This window comes from Equus quagga, chromosome 1 (genome assembly GCF_021613505.1).
Source record: "Equus quagga isolate Etosha38 chromosome 1, UCLA_HA_Equagga_1.0, whole genome shotgun sequence".
Taxonomy (NCBI): Eukaryota; Metazoa; Chordata; class Mammalia; order Perissodactyla; family Equidae; genus Equus; species Equus quagga.
In genome coordinates this window covers 23,000,812-23,024,451 of record NC_060267.1, presented here as the reverse complement: position 1 = coordinate 23,024,451, position 23,640 = coordinate 23,000,812, and the positions used below count along the sequence as shown (strand labels likewise).

General features: G+C 37.9%; 1 protein-coding gene across 2 annotated transcripts in view; it reads left to right on the top strand.

Moving 5' to 3' along the window:
- Nucleotides 1-23,640, top strand: part of TMEM117 (transmembrane protein 117) — a 425,103-nt gene that overhangs the window by 395,451 nt on the left and 6,012 nt on the right. For both annotated transcript variants that reach the window (XM_046685850.1, XM_046685860.1), the window contains one exon: nt 16,093-16,222. In XM_046685850.1, coding sequence (XP_046541806.1) covers nt 16,093-16,222 — 130 coding nt within the window. The remainder of the gene's footprint in view (nt 1-16,092; nt 16,223-23,640) is intronic.

Here is a 23,640-nt window from a genome sequence, read left to right as displayed (position 1 = left end):
TATGTTAGAATCAAAGAAAGATTTAAAGCTAAAAAAAAGAGAAAGAATTGCTCTGAAAAATGGGAAAGTGTCTGCATGTGTTTATAAACATTTGTATGTACAAAATTAACATATGAAAACTTTTAGAAATTTTAAAAGCAAGGGCTTTTTTAAACCATCTAAATCTTACTACAATAACAGAATGAATTTGGTATATTATCTTCATGTCTTTCGCTAGTTTTTTATTTTGTTTTTTTACTGTGTAGCTGCAAGATTCCACTCACAATTATAGCATATGTTTAATTTTGTATTATGTATTACTCACTTAACAATATATCATAAAGTTTGCATAATTATAATTCAGAGAAGCTTGTATAGTTTTCTGTGGAATGATATACCATAATTTCTTTCACTTTTCTCCTGTCATAAGGTTGTTTTCACTATTTCACAGTATTAAATAACAATAAATCGAAAATTTATATAAAGATTTTTAAGGATTTTTCAAATTACTTCCTTAGCAGAGAAGATTTCCAGAGTAGAATTATCAGATTAAAATAGATACATGATAGAATAGAACATAAGTATGTTCAAACATGACTGCATAAACATACTCCCAAATTAACATAAAAGAGAAAAAGAAATAATAAGAAAATTATCTAAAGACCAACTATGTTTATATGTTGGCAAAGCAGCTACTTTAAAAGTGGAAAAGTAGGCAATTTTTTATCCATGCACAAACAAGTAGTTTGATTTCATTTTCCATCACATTCATTTAATTCAATTACTCTGATAGTCTGAAACCAGATAAAAAAGAGAAAGTTGAATCTCATAGAAAACATAAATTTGTACCAGATGTAGTAAAGTAGATTTGCTTGGCTAGAACGGGGTTTCCCTGCCCTCTTGATTTTAATTTACATGGTTGAATATTCTCTGAAAATAATTAGGAAAGTGTGTGAGTGTGTGTGTACACCAATACCTGAAGTCTCATTTCAAGGAGGTAAATAAGACTGTAGTTTTCTTATTAGCTGTAGAGGCATTGTGGAAAATGCTATGTGCATAACTGTTTTCAGTACTGAGTTGTTATATGGTTATCTGATTCATGCCATAGTCATTTACCAAAGTAATTACTTCAAGAGTCAAGGATAAAAAATATTGGCTTTGGTTGAGGAAAACATTTAAAAATCTTGATGTGTGATGTAAATACTGACCAAGGAAATTGCCTGGCTGGTGTTACTCCAGATTGCAATCAATCTAAATGATGACTAGAGTATGAAGTCAATACTAGCTTAAATATGAATAAGGCATACAGCCTTAACCGTGCACTTGGAAATCCTGAGGTTTTAATCACTTTTCTCAATAATATTCTTGCTGATCTTAAGTCATATGCCCATTTTTATTTGTTTTGTGGTTGAAAGCAATGTTGCAAATCGACTCGGGTTAATGTGGAACACCAAAAACATTTTTACTAGCTCACAGAAATTCTGTGAAGCATTCCCATTTTTATTCTTTTAGCAAAGATCTTCAAATGATATGCATTGAGCATTATGGCAGTTCTATAGGTTGCTCTTTCTATTTTGCTACATATTCTAGTAAGCAGGGTCTATCTTAAGAAAAATAGGACTTAAGTCAAAATGTTATAAGAAAAGTGGATCTGTGAAAGATGACCATTAGATAATCTAAAGTTAAATAAACCAAAGTTACTCACTGGAAAAAGTTCATTTGGTCTGTGTTTAAATCTAATAACTCCACAAATTATAGCAAAGATGAGCATTTATATGGCAACATCTCATCCCTACAGCATGCTGATGATCTGCATATTCTTCACAGCCTGTGGTCACTGTGAAAATGGAAAACAGAATGACTGGTTAACTTACTCATCTTCTCACTGTTTGAATGAGAGACTCCTCCCCAATCGGTCCATAGGGAACCTGTTTCATGCCTCCGTTATAATGCTTCCATATTTTCCAATAAGTACTGTTTGACGTGTTTACTTCTACTAGAGAATGAGTTTCTTGGAGGCAGGAATTTTGATTTATATCTTTGGTATCCAATGGCTGTGTATAGTTTCTGGCACACTGTAAGCACTTAGTAAATATAGGTGAATAACCAAACAATTGAATGGTTTTTGCTTCCTACTATGTACTTAGCATTAGGCTAAGGACTGGAAGAAATATAAAGAAGTATACCTTCAAGAAGCGTATAATCAACCCATAAATGTGAAAAGTTAATGAACACAATGCAGTAGTATATCATGGAGCTGTAACAGAAGATTCTTTGGTGCTAGCACTGAGGAAAACGACCATTAAGAGTTACATATAGCAAAAATTGTGACACTGTGATGGTTAAGTGAGTGATGGATGGGCATGGCCATCCAAGTTAACCCAGAAGTATCAAGGTCTATGTGCATAATTCTCTGATTCCTGTCCACCTCCCCTGGTAGACCATAAGCTCCAAGAAGTCAGAGTGCACATGAGCTTTTGTTCACCATTGTATTTCTAGAACCTAGCAGAGTACCTGGCCCTTGCTTTGCTCAATTTTCTATGCTCTTTGTGTGGCTGGATCATTCCTATCCTCAGTTCTCAGATCAGGTGTCATCTCTTCCAAGATGCCTCATTGTTATTCTCTTTCTCATCTCCAGGTAATTTCCTTCATAGCACTTATTACCACTTATTTCATTTATTTGGCCCTTTGCTAGTTCTTCTCTTTCACTCCCACTAGACTTAAGCTACTTGATGGTAGGGACCCTGTCGGTCTGTTTTGGTTACTGTTGCATCCATAGCACGCATCACAGTTATCTGGTACTTTTCATTGGAGAGGTTCTATCCTCATGGAGATCTCTTCTAACTCTACCTAAAGTAGCTTCACTCAACCTGTCATCCTGGTTTATTTTCTCTTTAGCACTAATCATTTTCTGAAACTATTCTGTTTATGTGTTTATGCTACATTCAAACTGTAAACCTCGTGAAGCAGAGCCTAGAGCCAGGACTACGTGGTTCACTGCTGTATTCCCCACGCTGAGAAGAGGGGCTGACACAAACGACAGCTGAGTGTACAGATATTCAGCAAATAAAAGATTACAAGATGAAAGGAAAAGGCAAGAGAAAAAATTTGTTTTAAAAAAAGAAAAGAAAAGAGATTAGCTGTTAGCCAGGAAAGCAAAACAAGTGTTAGGTTAAAAATGTTGGTGGCAGAAGCAAGATATATTTTCAATGGAAAACATTCAAAGATAGTTGGGAGTAGGGAGAAGACACAAACAACAATTGTGGGCAAATATCTCTACGCAGTTCAGTAGCTTCTTTGGGGGCTCAGTGAGAGAGACAAAAGAAACAGTGGTTAGGCTAAGATAGTAATAGGGCATTTCAAGCTAGGACAAGCTAAATTCCTACTCACCTCCGTGAGTGTAGTGTAAAGAACACTGGATATGGGGCTGGGCAGACCTAGATTTGGCTCCTGCTCTTACACTTATGAGCTATGTTATAGTGGATAACCAGGCACCTTCTCTGAACCTTGCTTTCCACATCTGCAAAATGGGAAAAATAAAACATACCTCGTAGAATTGTATTAAAGATAAAATAAGGAAATGTATGTAAAGAGCTGTGCCTGGTGCAGAACCGATTTCATTTAGCTCATTGAATGATGGCTGTTGTCATAACAGTTCATCAGTTACAGTGCCAGGCTGGAGGTGTGGCGAGCAGACTATTTAATAATATTAGTAAAGGGAAATTTATTTCCTTTCATTTAAATAACTTTAAGGGTATCTCTTTATTTTGATCATAGTGTGAGTAACCTATTGATCATGCTGTATAATTGTCAGTAAGGGCATGCTAAATCATAAACCATTGACTCGACAAAGAAAAATAGAAAAATTGGTAATTATGAGAATATTTATTCTTTCACATTGTATGTAATTGAGGTTCAGAAAGTACAATTGAAGAAATCTTTCACTGACTTAGAGTTAATTAGCATACCTTAAAACACCTAAACGTTCTTTGTATGTATTATTCCCATAGAAGTGATTTGAAGAAGTCCCTATTCCTAGCTAAGGCAATCATGTGTCTGTATTGAAAAGCAAACGGGACATATTAGTTGAAATTTGTAATCTTTGGAGTTGTTAAAGAGTGGATGTATTACTTAAAACAGAAACGCAATATTAAAAGTACAGGAATCTCAGAGTTGGGAGTCGGGGTAGGGATCAATCAGCAAATCATATCTCTGTGAAACAGTTTAGAACCTTTTTCAGAAAACTAATTTCAGGATATGGTTTATCACCTGAACAGTTTCGTAATGATGTGATTTGCCAATTTCTCTTCTGGTGAGAGAGGTAATGAATCAAGTGCACCTGGGTTTACATAGGAACAATAACATATTAATTGACTTATGTATCTATGTTGCACGTATCCATAAAGCAAAGCCTTTGGCAACTGGCAAATGTAATAATTTCACACTTACCTATGACTCGCCAAGTACAATCCAGTGCTTGAAGGCAAAATTTTATGTTTTATGTTTAGTTTTTATGATTGCTTTCATGTAGCTTTTCTGTGCATTAAAAGTCAATTTTCAGAACCATAGACTTACCAATTTTTATGAATAAAAATCTTATGAAATATTATCCTGAGGTAGCATAAAATTATTTTCCAATAATTTTTACCACCTTCCCAAAGTCTGCTGTTAACTTTGTTTCCACATATGCTTAAGGATATTGTTTGTAACATTTCTAAATATGACACATTTCGTTAGAAATCTGATACATTGCATAGAGATATAATAGGAAGCTTCAACCTCCTAACATTACAGGTGTACTATTTAATGTTGGTTACACTGATAATTCTATTTCAAATCAAATATCAGGAAGGGCTTTGCAAAAAATTGTTAATAATGTTCTGTTTATGGAAATCATGTCATCTTCTACTGATCATAATTATGAACAAGAAGAATTAATCCTTGAAGTAAGAGGCTCCCAGTAACACAATAACTTAAACGGTCACTGACATCCAGAACCGGGAAGACTTGAGATAAAATAAAGTAATTTGTTAGATTGCTATGCAAAAATACATATGTATAGTATTATTCTTATAGTTATTGCTTGGGTTTTCCCTCTGCCTCGTTAGCTGCATAGTATAAAATTTTAGCACTTAACGATATGTACAGCCACAATATGTTAAGAGCCCAAATCTACCATCATACAAGTTCCAAAGAAACATAAAAGTTGTATCTTTTTAAGAAGTTGCAAAGTTTGATAGCCATCACTAGTGGGCACTCAATCATCCCCAAATCCATCATGTTTTCTCATGCAGTGATATAGGAGTCTGCCATCAGAGTGCCTACGGATGATGAAAAATATCCTCGGGTGAGAAAACCGAAGTGCAAAGAAGTTGGGGAGACAGTATTCATTACTAGAAATATTCTAAGTTGAGAGCCAAATCTATGCACTGGCAGTAAAACTTCTAAGATGGTCATAAAGCTTCCGGAGTTAAATGTGCGTCTCAGCCTGCATATTTTACAGGCTTTGTCAATGACTTGCAGGATAAACATAGACCCCTGCCGTTCCTTCACCTTGCGATGGAAGTTAGACAGGATTCCCTCCTCATGTCTTGCAGGTAGCAAAATAATTCTGAGAAAATATTATTTCAAGATGAGCTGCAACATATGACTAAAAGGAAACATTTCAGTACAGATGTAAATTAGCATCAAACACATATTGGCATGACAGTTGGCTTTTAGATGGAAAGATAATTGCAACGTTAGAACTTGATGAAAAAAGTCTTGTAAAAGCCTGATATGGTGTACAAAAATGTCTTTGGAGTCAGACTGACCTGGGTACAAATCCTTTTGGTACCAATTCTGCAGCATTGGGCAAAGAACTTGACTCAGTTTACTCCGATACAAAATGGGAAAAAGCCTACCTACCATATGTATTTGCATGTGCTTGGCATAGAGCAAGTTGATGAGAAATGTTGGTTTGCTTAGTCTGAATAAAATGTGAAAATATAGTCAATCTCCCAAATAGGGTTTTCTTTCTCCTAAATAGAGTTCTCAGTAGGGGGATGTAGTGAAATATAGTTCAGGGGCTACTGATTAAATTTCACCTGGTCTCTTCTCTAACAATCTGTCGGGTGATATGAGAGGAGTCCTTTAACTTAATTGACTCATTGTCTGTAACTGTGAAAGGAAGAGGTGAGTTGCTTTATTTATTAATGCCATTTTATATTCTTCGAGAATAGATGCTTTCTTTGCATATAGTGGACATTCAATAACTGTTGAATTAGTCGAATAATAGTATGATGCCATCCTATGGGGAAGTTGGGTGTGTTATTGGGAACTTCTGTGAGAAATGTAGACTTCACATTCACTCTGTTAGTACTATGCGGAATCTATAAACCAAGGCCACTGTAGCCACTTCAGGCTTTTCTGAATGGATTGTCTCAATATAAAGACAGGCAATTGCTGACATGAGTGTAAGGCTTCTTTACCCTAGAATGTTAACTTGTTTCCAAAATGACCCTGAGGGTGATAGAGTATCTCTCCCATAGGTGCCCAAGAAGGAAAACAGTATATTCTAGGTCTTTCTTGGCCATTGACCTATGGACTAATGATAGTTTCAGAAAATTTTTCAATTCCCTGAGGGTGTAATTTTCAAACAACAAAATGTGTTTTATTCTTTCCATCCCTCTGCCCTGCCCCGTATATCCTATTTTCCTAATCTTTGCTATCTTACTCGAGGGTTGATAATTTTTCTGTAGAGCTCAGAGGATGAACACTCTTGACCTAAAACTCACTGAAGAAAGATATGGAAAGTGTGGTAGTTCAAATCCATTGTTCTAAAGGTTTTGCTTTCTGTTCATGTTATCACTGGGTGGTCCGTGGGGGTCAGAGGCAGAGACTGATTGTTCCAGAATCTGAAGTCTTTACTAAGAAAGATGAAAACAGAAGGAAAGCACACTGGGTACTAGCAGCAAGGATCCAGCCTATTGTTTCTAAAAGCCTGCTGCATTCACAACAGAATGAACACTCTCATTTTGTTTTGTTTTTTCAGAAAAACAGCCATCTTGATTTCACAAAGATTGATAATCAGAAGTTTACTGATACAGCAGAGGTACTGATCAATCAGAATAGACACCAGCTATAAACGACCAGCATATCCATACTGGTGTACACCAGCTTTGAACATTAGTCATTGCAGAAGCAACTAAAATATAAAAAGGGAATCTCGGGTCTCAGAGTCCCCTGTTCTACCAAAATTGAATTTATTTTACACTAACAAATTTATTTGAAATTAAGATAATCATAGTCTCTCTCCAATTACTGATTCTTGTTCCCACTAGCAGCAAATCTTCTCATAGGGGTTCTATTTTTATTGCCTCTGCTTCTCACCTACTATTTTCTCTTGAACAAACTCCAATCAGGCTTTTGTCTCCAAAGTCAGCTTCCTCTGGAGCTCAGAGGTATCAAGATCAACAACCCCCATATAGCCAAGTCCTGTGGTTAATTTTCAGCCCTCTTCTTGCTCAGCCTTTCAGCTGCATTAACCTAGTTGATCACTCCTTCCTTCTTGAAACACTTTTTTCCCCTGGCTTCTAGAATCCCACTTTCTGCTGTTCTTCTTAATGTATACCATTCCTTTTCACTTTTCTTTACTGGCTTCTCCTCTTCCAACATCCAAACTTTGGAGTGCTCAGTCCTTAGTCCCTGGCCTTCTTCTCTTAGCCTTCTATCCTCCTTCTCTAGGTGATTTTATCCAGTTCTATGGCTTTAGAGCAATAGATGCACTGGTGACTCCCACATCTATGTCTCCAGCTTTGGCCTCTCCCCTGAGCTTCCCAACTACCTATCCAGTACCTCCATTTGGATGTCTAAGAGCATGTTCTGAGTAAATCTCTGGATTTATTACCCACTTCCCTATCTCCTACAAGTGTATTGGTTCCCCAGTCTCCCCCTTCTCAGTAAATGCTACTGAGAAGTTCAGTTGATGATTCCTTCAAAATACATCTTGATCTGAATACCTGACCACCTTTGTTTAACCACTATCATCTCATACCTAAACTACTGCAGTGGTCTCCTAGCTGGTGTACATTCCTCCTAGAGCCAGCCTACCACTCTCCACATCACGCTCACTCTTATACCCACTCTAACCTTGCTATTTCTTGGACACCCTCATCTCATTTCCTCCTCAGGGCCTTTGCATTTGCTTCTCCTTCTAGCTAATCTGCTCCTCCTCCAGAGCTTTGCAGGGCATGCTCTTTCATACCAACCAGTATCCACACAAAGATCACCCTCAAAGAAATCTTCTTTTGATGAGCTAAACTAGCACCCACCCCTAACTCACTACTCTCCATCCCCATCCCCTTACCCTGCTTTGTTTCGTTCAGAGCACTTATCACTGTTTGACATCATATTCCTATTTGCTGATTGACTGTCTTCCAACTAGAATATATGCTCCATGGGACATTACTGAAAAAAATATATAATCATAGAAATGAACCCATTGGAAGAAACTCTAGAGTCATTCACCTCAACCACTCATCTGATGTTTAGATCAGCATCATTCTTTCTCCATTGTTTGTGAAGTGAATATTTTTATATTCTATCACATTTACCCGGTGATCTTCACTATTATTATTTTTTCACAGAGAAAAATGACCTCAATATTAAATAAAAATTTTACCAAGGAAAATAATATCTACTCTTTTGACAGTATGCAATTAATTTTCCTATGTAGCCTATAGAAGAAATTAGTCATTCATACAATTGAATGTGACCATTGCTGGCAGCATGTGTAGAGCCAGAACAGATACTGGAGCAGTGACATTTTGTACCAAATGTCCAAATACAATAAAGCACAGAATAAGTAAGGACTACGTGCTATTGAGCTGCAGCCAGTGTCTGAAAAATAACATGAAAGTGTGGTCTCTAATAACTTCCTTCCACTAGATTTCACTCTTTGTTTGTTAGGAGAAGAGAAATTATTAGGAGTTCTCATTTAAGTAAAAAATATGCCAATGTACTATATAGTTAATATTCATCTTAAAAAGTGTGAAGTAGGTCAAGTTGTTATTTGATAACCGATGGAAGACATTATCCAAAAGGACTTATTATTGAATTATAACAAAGTGTTTCTTTAAACTTTGCGTTAGGTTTAGTTATCAGCAACTTGTTATAGCTGATGGTTTGTCCCCTCCATCCTCTCTAAGATGTCAAGCACTCTTTCCTTGTATACTGGTGAACTGTATTGCCCTAGTGAGGGATATTGATTTCCCATTACTCCTAAATGCCACATGATGCATTTCTATTAATCGTAAACACTTGCAAGACTGACTTTTATTTTGTCCTTCATCACATCAGTCTGCCAGGGCAGGACGTCTGTAAATGAGACCCAGTACATTTCATCAGACACTCTTCCACCTGGGTGCTTAAAGAAATGATGCTTTCAAGGTGTCTAGATATAATAAAGTTTGTTTAAAAAACCCACTGCTATCTTGCCAGAGCCTCATGGTAAGGTCTCTTGAAAGTGACAAACTACACTTACTTTGAAAATCTACTCTGGGCTTGACTTATTTGCGTTTTATATAGGCACTAAACCATAACTTTATCTCATTGATGTATGTTGGCTTCAGAATTAGCCAGGAAAATTCATATTGGCTTTTGCAAGTGAAGAAAATACATTAAACAACACTACGAAATAGACCCTTAGAATAATTAGATTGTTTAGGCAACAACAATTTTGAGAGTTCATTGGTGCCTTAGCATACACAGAAACACATGAAAGAGTCAAGTTCTTTAAACATTTTAAGTAAGGGTTTAGAGTTTGACTTGAATTTGTTTTAGTGATGAATGAGATCTGCCATCTCTACTGCTTGTTGACAAAAGCCTACTTCAAGCAGAAAGCCAAGAATTTTCCCCAAAGGTTTTAAATCTCCTTAAATAACATATGTGCGTTCTGAGAGAAAACTCCAAAAGGTTATAGAATTCATTTGCCCTTGAGGGGGAAAAAAACAATAGTGAATATTAAGAGAAAATGAGAGTACCACATATGAGAAAAGGGTGTTTGTCAAAGGACATCTAAGAAGTAACCTCCTGCTACTTGTATTTTGTGCATCCTTCACATTTACTGCAGGGCATCTCTGATATTCAGCTTTGCCTTAACAACCTTGCTGCTATCATCCACTGAGGGAAATGATCCCTCCACATTGTTTTAATCACATGTTCATTCACATTCTCTTTTTTTCCTCTGACTTGGTTGGCCATGTCACATGAGCTTCTTTATGTTTACATGGTAACTAAAATGATGTCTTGGATCATCCCAACAAGAATTTTTACTAATTCCGCAAACATTAACTCCCTCACCTCACAATATTTACCTTTGACCTCTACTTTCTTTCTCTAATTATCTACTGTCTTCTTTCTTCTGTGATCTTTGGTAAATGCCTTAATCTTTGGGTTATTCTCTGTATGACTCCAGTATACCTAGTTTATAGGGGGTAAAAAAAATTTTTTTTCATAATAATGAATCTCAGGTTGATGTGTAATATTATTTACAAAAACAAGTATTTGTTGTGTTGTCTCTGTTTACCTAAATCCATCCTGTGTTTCCATTTACATGAAACCAAAAAGAGATTGTTGTGTATCTTTAATTTTCAGAGAGCTCCATTCATCAACTCAACAAATATTTGAGTTCTGACTATATGCTGAGCACTATTTCAGGTATGGGGAATATAGCACTAAACAAAACAGGAAAAAAATTCTGTAAGCTCCCTGGAGCTTACATGCCAATGAGGGAGACAGGCAAGAGGCAAACAAATAAGCAAAATCTACTATATGTCAGAGTTTCCAAGGATTTATTCATCCAAGTGATACTGCGGTAACTTTGCCAATTAGAAGAAGCATAGGGCTGCTGAAAGAAATCAGGCACTCGAGAGTCTTAATAAGAAACGAAAATATCACCCAAAGCGCGGTACAATTCTTCAGGCTACCACTGCTCACTGTCATCTAAAATCCTGTTGCTAGGACAGTGCTGAGCATAGAAAAGCTAAGGACACTTTATAAGCTGGGGAAATTTGTGATAGAATGATGTTCTGATATTCTTGGATCTAAATTCAGTTCTGAAATAAGACAAGGAATAGAGAATAAAAAAGAGAAAGAAATATCTGTAAAGTGGCTTTTGAAATCATTTACAGCTTGATCATCTAATGCCTATAAAGAGTAGGTGTACAAATTATTACATTGAAAAATGGTATTGTTATTTTCTATTAACATTTAAGAATCTGTAGTCAATTCTATTCCAAATGGTTATCAATACTTTTCAGTAAAATCTAATCTAATCTATCTCTTAATTTTCTCAAAAACCAGGAGGCCAATCTTGCCTCAAAAAATATGACTTTTGTTCTGATACTGTGGCTTTAGTTTTACAGGGTAGAGTAATCAATGTTATTACATTTTTATCCTCTAATGCTTCTCTAAATAGAAATGAGGTCTCTTTATTTGATTTGGGAAATTGAATGCCAGTTGGGGAATTCAAAACAGTGTTGGTTTCAAGCTTGAGTTCTTCTGCATAGTACCAAGTTCTCTTCCTTGGCCCCAAGGCATGCGTCTTGATGAGAAAACATGGGCAAATGATGAATCCTGGATATCCTGAGACCATCTTGCCTGTATACTTAACATCGTCCTGAAATTCTGTCCGAATGTGGCCCCGTGAATAATAGAGACACATTCAGATAGAATCACATTTGGACATATCAGTCCAAATTACACATCCAAAAAGTAATTTGGACGTCAGTGTCCAAATGTGATTTTGATGGCTATAGGCAGAGTAAACTGGAGTATGTAAGAAACAAGATTAGATCTATACCATGGCACTGCTTATTTATTTTTATATGGGAAAAATGCCCATCTGAGTGAAAATTAACTGTTTCTCATATATGAAGCCAGATCCAAAGTTGGAAGTCTGTTCATCACCATAAACTCATGAGAAGTGGAATAGCACGTGTGATACAGTGTGCCTAAATGATTCTTATATCACTGAACCACAAATGTGATAGAGCTCTGCAGTTTTGTTAGATTTAATAACAGAAAGCAGTAAGGAAGCTTTGCATTACTAAATACCGATAACGTTCCTTGAAGAACAAAATAAATGAATATTTCATAATATGCAATCACAGTATCGGTCTGTCTCTACCCTGGTCTCAGCAGCAGAACACGTCTTGCCACATAATTCTCTTAATTCAACATTTTCATCTTGTGTTAAAAATATGTGATTTACATTTATGCAGAAGGAAAGACAGCCATGACTCTCTTAACATTTATATACAATCTGTGTATGAAACTGGCTATACGTCCCTGGTTATGAAGCCAAGGGAACCTCAATATTTGCTGTCAATCACCCTCTGGTCAAATCTCCCTACTCATCAGTCTGATTAGCTATCTCCGGACTGTTGCTCAGTGAAGAAAGAGTTACAGTTAGTCTTCTTGTTCCAATTAGGATCAGAAAAAAATGAGAGCCCTCTGGGCAGGAGGTGAAATAGTTTAAAGCTCCTCGTGGAATAGACTCCGTTGACAGACAAGCAGGCAATGACTGCCATCAGTGATTCTCAATTAGAACAGAGATAGCAGGTAAAAAATAATCCCAGTTTTGAATAAAAAACGGTTAAGTGCTGTCACTTTTCACAGTTAAAGATAGCATGACCTAGCGGAAGGTATGGATTCTTTGGGCTGGCTCTGCCACATGGCATCTTGTGACAATTTAAGCTCTCTGAGGTAAACTTTCTCATCTGTAAAATGGGTTATAATAGCAAGCTTTCAGGATCATTTTGTATATAAATATAAATATATAGCCTAGGATGATGCTAGAGCATTGCAAGCGCTCAATAATTTATGACCCAATGTCCACAGATTTCCTCAGCCTTTACTTAAGCATGTTGCTAGCTTACCAACTACTGCCTCCCTCCCCACTAGATAAAGTCTCTCACAGTTGTTTCTGGAGGTCGCCACAGTGTGAACCATAGTGCCACAAGAAGGCAGTTTGCTCCTGTTCTTCTGTCCTCCTCAGGAGGCCACCTCGTATGTCTCTTTGAGAGAGGCACCCTTCCCTATGTCCTTGCTCCCAGTGCCCTCTGGGAGAACTCTGCTCTAATCAAAGACCCAGTCAGAGATATCAAGAGGCCAGTGCCATGCAATAGATGAGGACAGAAAGGAGAAGATGGCCATCGTCCTTTTTCACCAGGACCTTGAAGCCCCCTTATGTGTGATCCTCCTGAACACAGACCTGTTCCCTTCCTCTGCTTCACTCTCAGGATGACCCTGACCTTGGAATCGTGCTGGGAAGTCCGCCACGCTTGTGGGCCATTTCCCTGTCCCTTCCCTCTGTCTCCAGCAATGCACTATTTTTTTCCCGGCTTTATCTCACCCTCCCAAGAACCCTGTGAGATTGATATTTTTAACTCCAATTTATAGATGAAGAGACTAAACCTAGGAGATTCAGAACACCATCCATCCTCCTCTTTCTGCCTCCTTCTGATAAATGCCTGGGATATCAGCAGCCTCAGATACCCATTCTCCATTCACATGAGCCCTAAACATCCTAAATGGTAGAAATTATTATTATTACCTTTCCACTCTGTCAGGTAAGGCTGGAGCTTACACTGCTTCAATACTAAGCCTAGAGAAGTGTATAGAGTAAGAATTGCAGTACGAAAGTTGGAGTAGTAGAGAGAGAACAGAGGCAGGGAGTTAGAAGACTGAGGAAAAGAGTTTTAAAAACCAAAATGTGGTGATTATAAAAAATAATGTAGAAGGGGTGAATCTAAGAGAGTTTATGCATCATCTCTTTTTTATTAATCCTTTTTTTTTCTAATTTCTTACGTGGCACCAGCTACTTCTCTCACACTTCCCCCCAAACTTCCTGTCCTGATCTCTTCCTTAAAAAAAAAAAAGAAAAGAAAAGTTATGCCATCTTCTAGAGAAAGAGCAAGACTTTCTCTTCTCTTTCTACTCTCCATTTCCCTAATTCATCCTTTGATTTCCAAGTACAGAGGGGAAATAATTGAGGAACCATTTTTTGGTGAGTGAAGTTTTGATCCCAGTCTACCAGAAATCTCTGGAGATTACTTTCAAACTAAAACCAATTTTATAGCCAGTAGAAAACTTTAGTTTCATGGAATGAAAAGCTAGAAGAGAACAGTCCAAGAACGTCTTTCCAAAAAGAAGGTACACAAAGTACACTTGCCCACATACTACCAAGAAGTATTCTCTTCCTTAAACAAAGAAATAAAAAAGAGACACCCTCTATTGATAATGCTTTGTGCTGTTTATCCATGGCTAGTGAAAGATGCTCTGGTTATCAGTCGCTTTATTTGCCAAGCATAATTTTTCATGGGAGATGTCAGTTATATTTTAGCAAAAGACCAAATTCAATTTCAATTCTCTTTGCAGAAGTCTTCCAAGTAATATAGAACGCACAAGATAGTATCAGTGAAGAAAACAAGGTGCATGCACTTTAATAAAATGCAATTGTTCACAAGTTTTGTTACCGATCCATTTTCTACTAATATTTTAGACAAAAGTGTTCTAATTCATTCAGCTCTAATGCTTTGGGGTTTCTGCATTTCCCAAATTACGTATCTATTTTCTGCTGAGGTCTGAAAAACAAGGAGAGGTGAGACCAACAAGATATTTGCATACAAACCAATAGAAAGGGATGATGTTGCATCATTTCATTTTTCTTCTTGTCTGCTTACTACTTATTAGCAGCTTAAAGTGATTCTTGTATCAGGAAATTAATAGACTTTGAAAGCTTTCCTGGTTACCACCACTCACATATTCTTCTTTCTTCCAAGGCCTATTCTCTCTTAATCAGAATTCTCAGCAAAGAGGGGAGTGGAATGGACATGGACACCCCTAAAATGTTCAGATGCTTTGTTATTAGCACACCTCTGTCAGCTGCATATTTAGAAGTCCTGGGAAATTTTAACTTTTTTATATTGAGAAATGGATTGAGATCTTCAATTAATATTTTGTTCATTACTTTTTCATATTCAAATACTTTAAAAAAATATTCATTAATGGGGCTGGCCCAGTGCATAGTGATTAAGTTCTGGTGCTCCACTTCAGCAGACCTACACACTGCTCATCAAGCCATGTTGTGGCAGCGTCCCACATACAAAATAGAGGAATATTGGCATAGATGTTAGCTCAGGGACAATCTTCCACACCAAAAAAAAAAAAAATCACTAAATATAGGACTGATAATTTAGTGATTAGTTATTAAAAGTGAAATTATGTGTATTAATGCCTATGGATCCACCTCAAATGTTTCTTCATATTTAATGTGTTCTTTCTTCACATGCTAGCTATGAACTTTAATTTGGTGCCTCTATCCAAAACCCAAGAGCAGGTGAGACATCCAAAAATATCCTCATTTGCATCTGTTTTCCTTTTTTATGAGAGAGAGGGTCATCCCGCCTGATTTTGCCTTCACAACAAAATAACTAGGGACAATTTGGGAATTAATTCACTGTTCATCTCTCATGCTGGCATGTCAGGCCCTCCATCCCTTGGTTCTAATTGATGCTAAATTACAAGAGAGCAGGACAGGAGACTTTGGTGGCATTTCTCCATTTCAGATAGTTGTTAACAGAGATGATTAATAAAAGTCCCTTGGAATTGGAGAGATTAAGTGAATCAGATCCTCTTTATTTTGTCTTCTTACACAAAACATGCTATTATAGGGTTCATATGTTTAAAAAGTAGTGAAACAAAATATAACAAAATTATCCCATATTTATAAAATATAGATCACTTCCTTCCTATAAAAATTTAAGATCAGTTCTCCAGAATGAAAGAGATAAACATGTATAGATGCAAATCAATTTTGTATTGGTTTCTTATTACCACATTAAAGAGAAAATCTGAGGATATAAGTTATGACTTAATTTTGATTTTGAATGCATACCGCTACCAAATATACATAAAATAAACATCACAGAACGAAACTGATACATCCAACACCTGGCTGCATTTAAATGATTTTAAAATAAGTGCTTATAAAAAGTCAATTTTTGGTGTTTTGCTGCTTAGTAACAAAACAAATCACAAATATGTTTTTATGTTGATTTTCTCTGACAGGACTGGGAATTCCCACATTTCATGGGAGATGTTGATGTAAATCTCCCTGGGTTGCACACCCCTCACATGCAGTTCAAGATTCCTTTCTTCCAGAAGATCTTCAAAGAAGAATATCATATTCACATAACAGGTATGTTATAACTTTGAACACGATTTGATTCTCTCCTAGTTAGAGTAATACTAACTGCTGTAAAAAAAGCAAACGGGGACATTTTAGAGGTGTACGTAAATACAGTTTTATTTCTCACTCACTTAACAATGCAAGCGGTTCCAGGTTGGCTGGGGGCTCCAGATCATCATTCTGGGACTTCTTAGACTACTGGTAGCTTTGACAATTTCAACTTCAACATCCAGTGGATAGGTGAGAATAAAGAGAATGGAGAAAATGACAAAGAAGGCTTACCTATTTCTTAACCAACTGGCCTGGAAAAGAAACATGTCACCTCCACTCACATTCTATGGGTGATAACTGGTCAGCCCCACTTAGAGTCAAGGAGAGCAGAAAAATGTAGTCCCCAGTAGGGCAGCCACTTCTGGTGTCAGACCCAGTGTTTTATATAGGATTATCAGAGAGGAGGATGAATTTTTGGTATGGATACTTAGCTATCTCTGCCATACTCCATACACCACTCCTTTTTTGTTCATTAAATGAGTTTCTTTTTCACAACCTACAGCTCAGTATATTTTTTCAACACTGACACTCTTTATGCTTTGTTCTTCATTTGCTGCTGAGATCAAAACACTGGTATCCTAGAGCTCCAATCAAACCATCTGCCTTTCGGGAGTTGGGCCACTTCTCATTTGAATGAGTAAAACCTGCTTCTGTGGCAGAACTCACGTTTGTCTCCGTGATTCTCTCGTGGATCCTCAGATTCGTTCACTTTCAGATATGTCCTGCTTTTGGAACGGCTACAATATGGCTTATTATAATATTCTTTCATGACATCTCAGTCATTCTCATCTAAAAAAGGCTTCCTGGAGTTACGTTTTGGACCTTTTTTTCTTCATAACAAGAAGCAGACAGCCGAATGATCACATAAAGGATAGCATTAGTTCCCAAGCTGTTCAAATACGGGGAGCAATGTGCGTGTGTTTTAAGGATGATGGCCTAGGATCCCACACCTGCTATAATAAAAACTGCTGAAGAAATCTGTGCTTACACTACCGTCTGTGCTGCGAATAAAAATAGCCTGAGCACGGAAAACGTGAACATCTGAGTATTGCAAAAAACCTTTGCTTCCCAACTTGGAGGCTGTTTTTTGCTTTGAGCATGAGGCAACCTTCCTAAATCGGAGAATGAGCTCATGAATAGGGAAGATGCAGCAGGTTTCTTTTCCTCTTCAGAATGAATGAGGCCCATCTATTAAATTCACTGGGTAAATCAATCAATTTGAGTTCAGCTCACATAGTGTGGTTTCCGAGTCCCCACTTAATCTCTGCAGCATGCTACCCTCTCGGACTTCTAAAACAGCTATCATGCACATGGCATCATCATATCCCTTTGGGTGGGCTTTTGCCTGGACCATCTGTTCTTGCTCTCGGCTCTTGTCCCAGGCTATCATGGCACTAATATTGTCCCTGACTGAGTATCAGAATCCCTGTCAAAAATATATTGCTTGAGTGCAGAATATCAGCTTTAAAAAAGGGGAAAAAAAGATTCAGAGAACTCATTGGTAAGAAAAAAAACTTAAAAATGTTTAATTTGGGGCATTTTGGTATGGCTTTATCATATATGCTATTATTTATAGACGGGGCAAGTTCAAGTTTTGCAGTGCCCAAAGCTTACACAATTTTGAATGCTCTGTTTAAGAATACAAATACAATATTACAACTAAAAATTCTACTCAGTGCCTTGGAAGGGGGCTGTTCAGACGGGAGTCGCTGAAGCTTCCTGGTCATTAGCTTCAAGGTAAAGCCTGCTGGGCGTTTGAACTAAAACCTTTGTCTCACCAAATCTTATTTTGTAAAAACTTCAACAGAGGAAAGACTGGCTAAGTTTTTGTAATGGAGGCTGCATGTTAATAGTTTGCCAGGAGGTGAAAATATATCGTAATTAAGGCTTTGCTTCAGTGTTTGCCAATTTATGCTGGTTGTTGTGTCATCCGGGGAACTATAAATATACAAATTGTTGGGCCTCATTCCTAACAGTTCCAGCCCAGTAGGCCTGGGCAAAGGCCAAGGAATGGGACTTAGCAAAGCGCCCCCGGATGATGCTGATCTTTGGGACCTGCTCCTTTCTGATTGAGAAGCCGCAGATGTGCTCAGACTGCCCCCCTGAAATGAGCCGTGCAAATGATTGGGTGCCTGGACGTGCCGGGAAGCCTTTGGAGGATTCTGGAGTTTAAATTCAGAGTAAAATAGGGTACATGTGTTTTTTGGGGTGAGGAGCTCAACCATAAACACTTTAAATCCAATTTGTGCTAAGATGTTCATGTGCCTCCCCACATCCACGATAAAAATTTCTAGGAAAATGGCAACAGGTTTGGAAGTTGGAGAAAGTCAGAACCTCCCCCTCTCTTGTTTTTGTTCTGTTACTCTCTTTGTTCTGCTAATTGGCTGAAGACTTCACTGAGGCCACTCTAAAGAAGCATCTGGTCTTCTATGGAAGGCCTTTTACTTTATCTGACTTTGTAAGAAAATTGTTTGTGGGAAAACATAGGTGAAATTTCCAAAACCCGCTGCTACATGTTGTAATTACTATGCTCCGTAGTTAGTAGCCCATAAATTTCCAAGTGAACTGCAAATGCCAACTTGATCAGCTCCTCCAAGTTCTGCTTCTTTTTGTAGGGAGACTAACGCCTTCCTTGATAAGCAAATATAGTGTCACCACTGGGGTTATCAAGCACGAAACCCTCTATATCCATCACTGCTACTCAAACTTCATTGTGTATGAGAATCACCTAGAGAGCTTGTTAAAAAGATCCATCAGCCACGCACCCAGAGTTGGAAGTCTGGGATGTAAGGTGGAGCCTAGAATCTGCCCTTCTCTCAAGCACCACAAGTGATGCCTCTGCAGGCTGCAGAGGACCACTCTTCCAGAAACACTACTGTTGAGAAACATTTCTGTAGTCAGAATTCCTCTCATCCCAGCTTTATTTTTATATGCAACTGTTAAAATCAAAAGCCAAGGGATGGAGTGCGAATTCAATAGGAATGGGGTAGCCAATGAGAAAGGCACGTGATAGACTCCTGCCAGGAGCTGGAAAGTTCAGAGCTGGGGCCATCAGAGGAGATCTCAAAGCAGAGTATGACTAGGTGAGCACAGAGGAAAGTGGAGCCTGGAGTAGGATGGGATCCTATAGACCTCTAGGCAGCTCCATCTTTTGCTTTCTCTGCCTGTATTTGTTCCGAACCAGAAGAGCCTGGACAAGGAGTGATAGGTTTCTCCCCAGGTCAAGAATGACTCCCCTGTGGCCTCAATGATCATTTCTCTGTGATCTAGAAAAGACATTTAACATGCTAAGGCAATGGGATGTAAAGGTTTGGTACATGGGCTCCAGCTCTGCTACTGACTGGTGGCACGGCTCTTGTCAAGCTTCTTAACCTCTTAGAGGCTCGGTTTTCTTATCTGTTAAATGGGGCCAGTAATAGTACTTATTCCATAGGGTTGCTGTGAGAGTTAAATGGATATGTACAAGGCCCTTAAAATCCTGCCTGCTGTGTAGTAAGCACTTAATAAACTCTCACTATTTTTACCTAAAGCTTTTCCTTTCGTCTATCCAGATTTGTGTTTCCTATTTAACTAAAAACCATTAGGTTGCCTGAGAGAGGGCTCTCTTATTATTGATTGACTACAGTACCCCCTCCCTTACCCATGATTTTGCTTTCTGCAATTTCAGTTATCCACCGTCAACCGTGGGCAGAAAATATTAAATGGAAAATTCCAGAAGTAAACAATTCATAAATTTTAAATTGCATGTCGTTCTGAGTAGCATGATGAAACCTCAAGCCCGCCCGCTTCTTCCTGCCCTGCAAGCGCATCCTCCCCTTGTCCAGTGCATCCACGCTGTGTACACTACCCGCCCGTTAGTCACTCAGTAGCTGTCTCCATTATCAGATCAACTGTGGTAGTATCACAGTGTTTGTGTTCAAGTAACCCTTATTTTACTTAATAATGGCCTCCAGACACAAGAATAGTGATGCTGGCAGTTGGGGTATGCCAAAGAGAAGCCGTAAAGTGCTTTCTTTAAGTAAAAAGGTGAAAGTTCTCGACTTAATAAGGAAAGAAAAAAAATTGAAAGCTGAGGTTGCTAAAATCTACGGTAACTTTTATTACAGTATATTGTTATAATTGTTCTATTTTATTATTAGTTATTGTTGTTAATCTCTTACTGTGCCTAATTTATAAATTAAACTTTATCATAGGTATGTACATATAAGAAAAAACATAGTGTATGTAGGGTCCGCTACTATCTGAGGTTTCAGAGATCCATGGGATTCTTGGAACGTATCCCCCACAGATAAAGGGGGACTACTGTATTCTGAGTTCTCTACTGTTATCTACTGATCTGAGTCCTCAAGAAGGAGAAAACAATGGAAAAACCTCTCTCCCAATGAAATGCTCTGTATGTAGAGGGTTATCTGACACTGATGAGTTCCCATTGACATTTTAAAAGCATTTAGGATCTGAGTATTTTTTAATCCTGATTCCAAGCTAGTTTTATTTATGCATATCAGAAATAACTTGAATTGTTGCATCTGTTTAGCTCATCTGGATCCCCCTTGACAGATGGTTTGCTGCAGCATGTTTGAGCTTTCATTTTATAAGCTGGGCTACAGCTTATAGAAATAAATCATCTCTATCCAAGGGTGTGTTGAAATATTTTTTCTGGGAATTTTGACTTCAGTAACAAAGGGGATAAATGTTAGTGATTAGGTCACATTGGCACTTTTAGCCGAAGTCCATTGTTCTTCTCCTAAAAGTAAATGCTCAATGCAACCGTGTGATTACTCCTTTGTCCTCTTCCCTTTTACCTATAAGGTGCGTGCAAAGATGGATTCAAAATGTGCTGTACTAAGTCTCTGGAGGCCAGAGAGGAATGGCCTCTCAATTCCATCTCAGAAGCTCCTCTGAGTCCTATTAATGCCAATCCCGCTGGAAGCTCTGCCATCTGTCATCCCAGCCAGACAAAGGAAGTGGCCCATTGGTGGCCATCATCTGAGTAAATTAGGAGGGGGTTGGGGGAAAGGCCAGAAGGAAGGCCTGTGCATCTGCGAGAAGAGAATTCACACTGTTGGCACGATGATGCCCACGGGAACCCTTTGGGCAAAAACGGAAAACGCAGAAGTAAACAAGCCTCCATAGTGTCTGTGTTCTATTTCAGTTTCCTGAGCAGTGTGAGGGCACAGGTGCTTTACGATGGTGAGAATGTGGAAAATAATGAATAAATCTCCTTTGTTTTATTTCCATAGGTGTATGATTTCTGGCAAATCAGTTCCCAGAGATTGTTTTTTAAAGAGCTCTCCACTGTCAATCAGATCATGGGAAGCGCTGGGAAGCACAGGCCAGCGGTCCATCCAGCAGAATATTCTGACAAAATTAGCAAGGGACTTGTTATAGGGAAATATGATGCATCCTGTTCACCATGACAGTCCCCCAAGATTGTAAATTTATCCAAAGAACACAAGAACCTCTTGCTATTCTCTCAGTTGTGAATTTCTCTAAGCCTTTCCTGCAGCAATTTCATTTTCAACACCTTTGCACTGCTCCGAGCGTTAACCATGTTTACGTCTACATAAAGCAGCAGCTCCTTTTATTTGTCTAAAACTCAGTCTCCTTCAAGGCCATGGTTGCCCTGCCCATAGCCTGTCAGTCCTTGCTGCCCCTGAGCTGACCTGCCCTGCCCAAAGCGAGGCATCCCGTCTTCATTTATGCATATTTGAGGATTTTTGTAGTAGAACTCACATGCTCTTCAGGAATTGTCTTCTTGGTCAGAGGAAGAGCTTGTTATATATAATTAATCATCATCTTTGAGACATGAATATTTTGCTTTTCCCAATTTCCTAGATGTATCTGATTTTAGCTGTATCCTGGAATTTACCAGATCATGGCGACATATATATTTAATTTAAAAGACCAGAACTTCACTCATTGTATTTTTCTGGACACTGTCTCAGAGTTTACCTGTTGACTAACATACATTTTCTGAATTAATATCTAAAACTAAGCTAGGATCTAGGGAATACAGAAATGAACAGGTCACAGCGCCCAGCCTCAAGCAAGTCAGAGACTAATCGTCATCAAATTCAGTACAACTGCATAGCTTTGCTTTTCTTTCTCTTTTGATCATTACAAGTTGCTACCTCTACTCGTCTTATTGGATTATGTCCTGAAGGAATAGTCTCACACTTAGGAAGAAACAATGATAAGAGAGGCACTTTGAGAAGCTATATTCATTTGCTTTTAAGTCTTAAGAAGATACTTTACTATCTCAAATAACTCTTATTAATTCATAAATTATATAGTAAATATCTTCAATTTGCTAAATGGTCTCTCATGGCCTAAGCACTTAATGTGGCTTCTAGATATCCCTAAATTACCTACGGAGAGCCTTGAAGATATGCTAACTCACCTGCCCTGTTTTCTCTGCTCATCTCTGAAATGAAAAGACATTGAATATGGCCAAGAAGGCTGTTACAGCAAACTGTTATTTCTTTAATTATCCAAAACTCATCTCCTTCAAGACCATGGTTTCTTGCTGTCCCATAATGGATACTAAGCGGTTTTGTAGAGCGTGACTATTTCGTGTGTCTGCACTGGATGCCAGAGTCTGGCTGAGTGGTGGCATTCACTTGGTATAGATGTGCCCACACACAGAACAGCTCAACCTCAATGCTAACTGGCAACTCTACTGAGTAAAAGATTCTTAAAAATATTATAATTGCATATTTGAATCATGAAAGGTTCATTATGTGGTGGAAATATCAGCACTTAATGGTCTTTTTCCTTGGTTGAAAAAAGAACACTTTCCCCCAAATTGTTGTCCTTTCCCATGCTAAGCGAGGGTGCTATTTAATGAAGACTACTTTTAAAACTAACTAGCCCAGGATTCTATAAACTCCCACAAAGTAAAAAGATAAAATTAACATTATAATATCATTTTTGACAATCACTAAGATTCATTAAAAGTGCAAAATACAAGAAAGAGGTAATCCCACCAACACCACACAGTGATTTCTCATTAAAGGAGACAGTTAGATATTTCAACAGGGAGATTAATAGAAATAATGTATGGATTCTTACCCCACCTCCTTGCTGATTTACATTATGCTGTGTAGTTGAAACAACAGGGGGAAATGCAAAATTTCTCATATGATTAATGCTGAAATACCAAACCTCTTGTTATGGTTGATTGTACATTCACAACAACACACTTGGGAAAATGGCATTAGAAACACTTTCCATGCTTTTCTTTTTTGTGTCTTCTATCTTTTCCGTGTGGGTCATTTCAGGGACTCAGATTTATTTTTTATGGTAAACAGTGTTTCTCAGAATAGGCAATCCTTTTTTCCTAAGGAAAGCTTTCTCCATCTGGAAATTGTGTATTC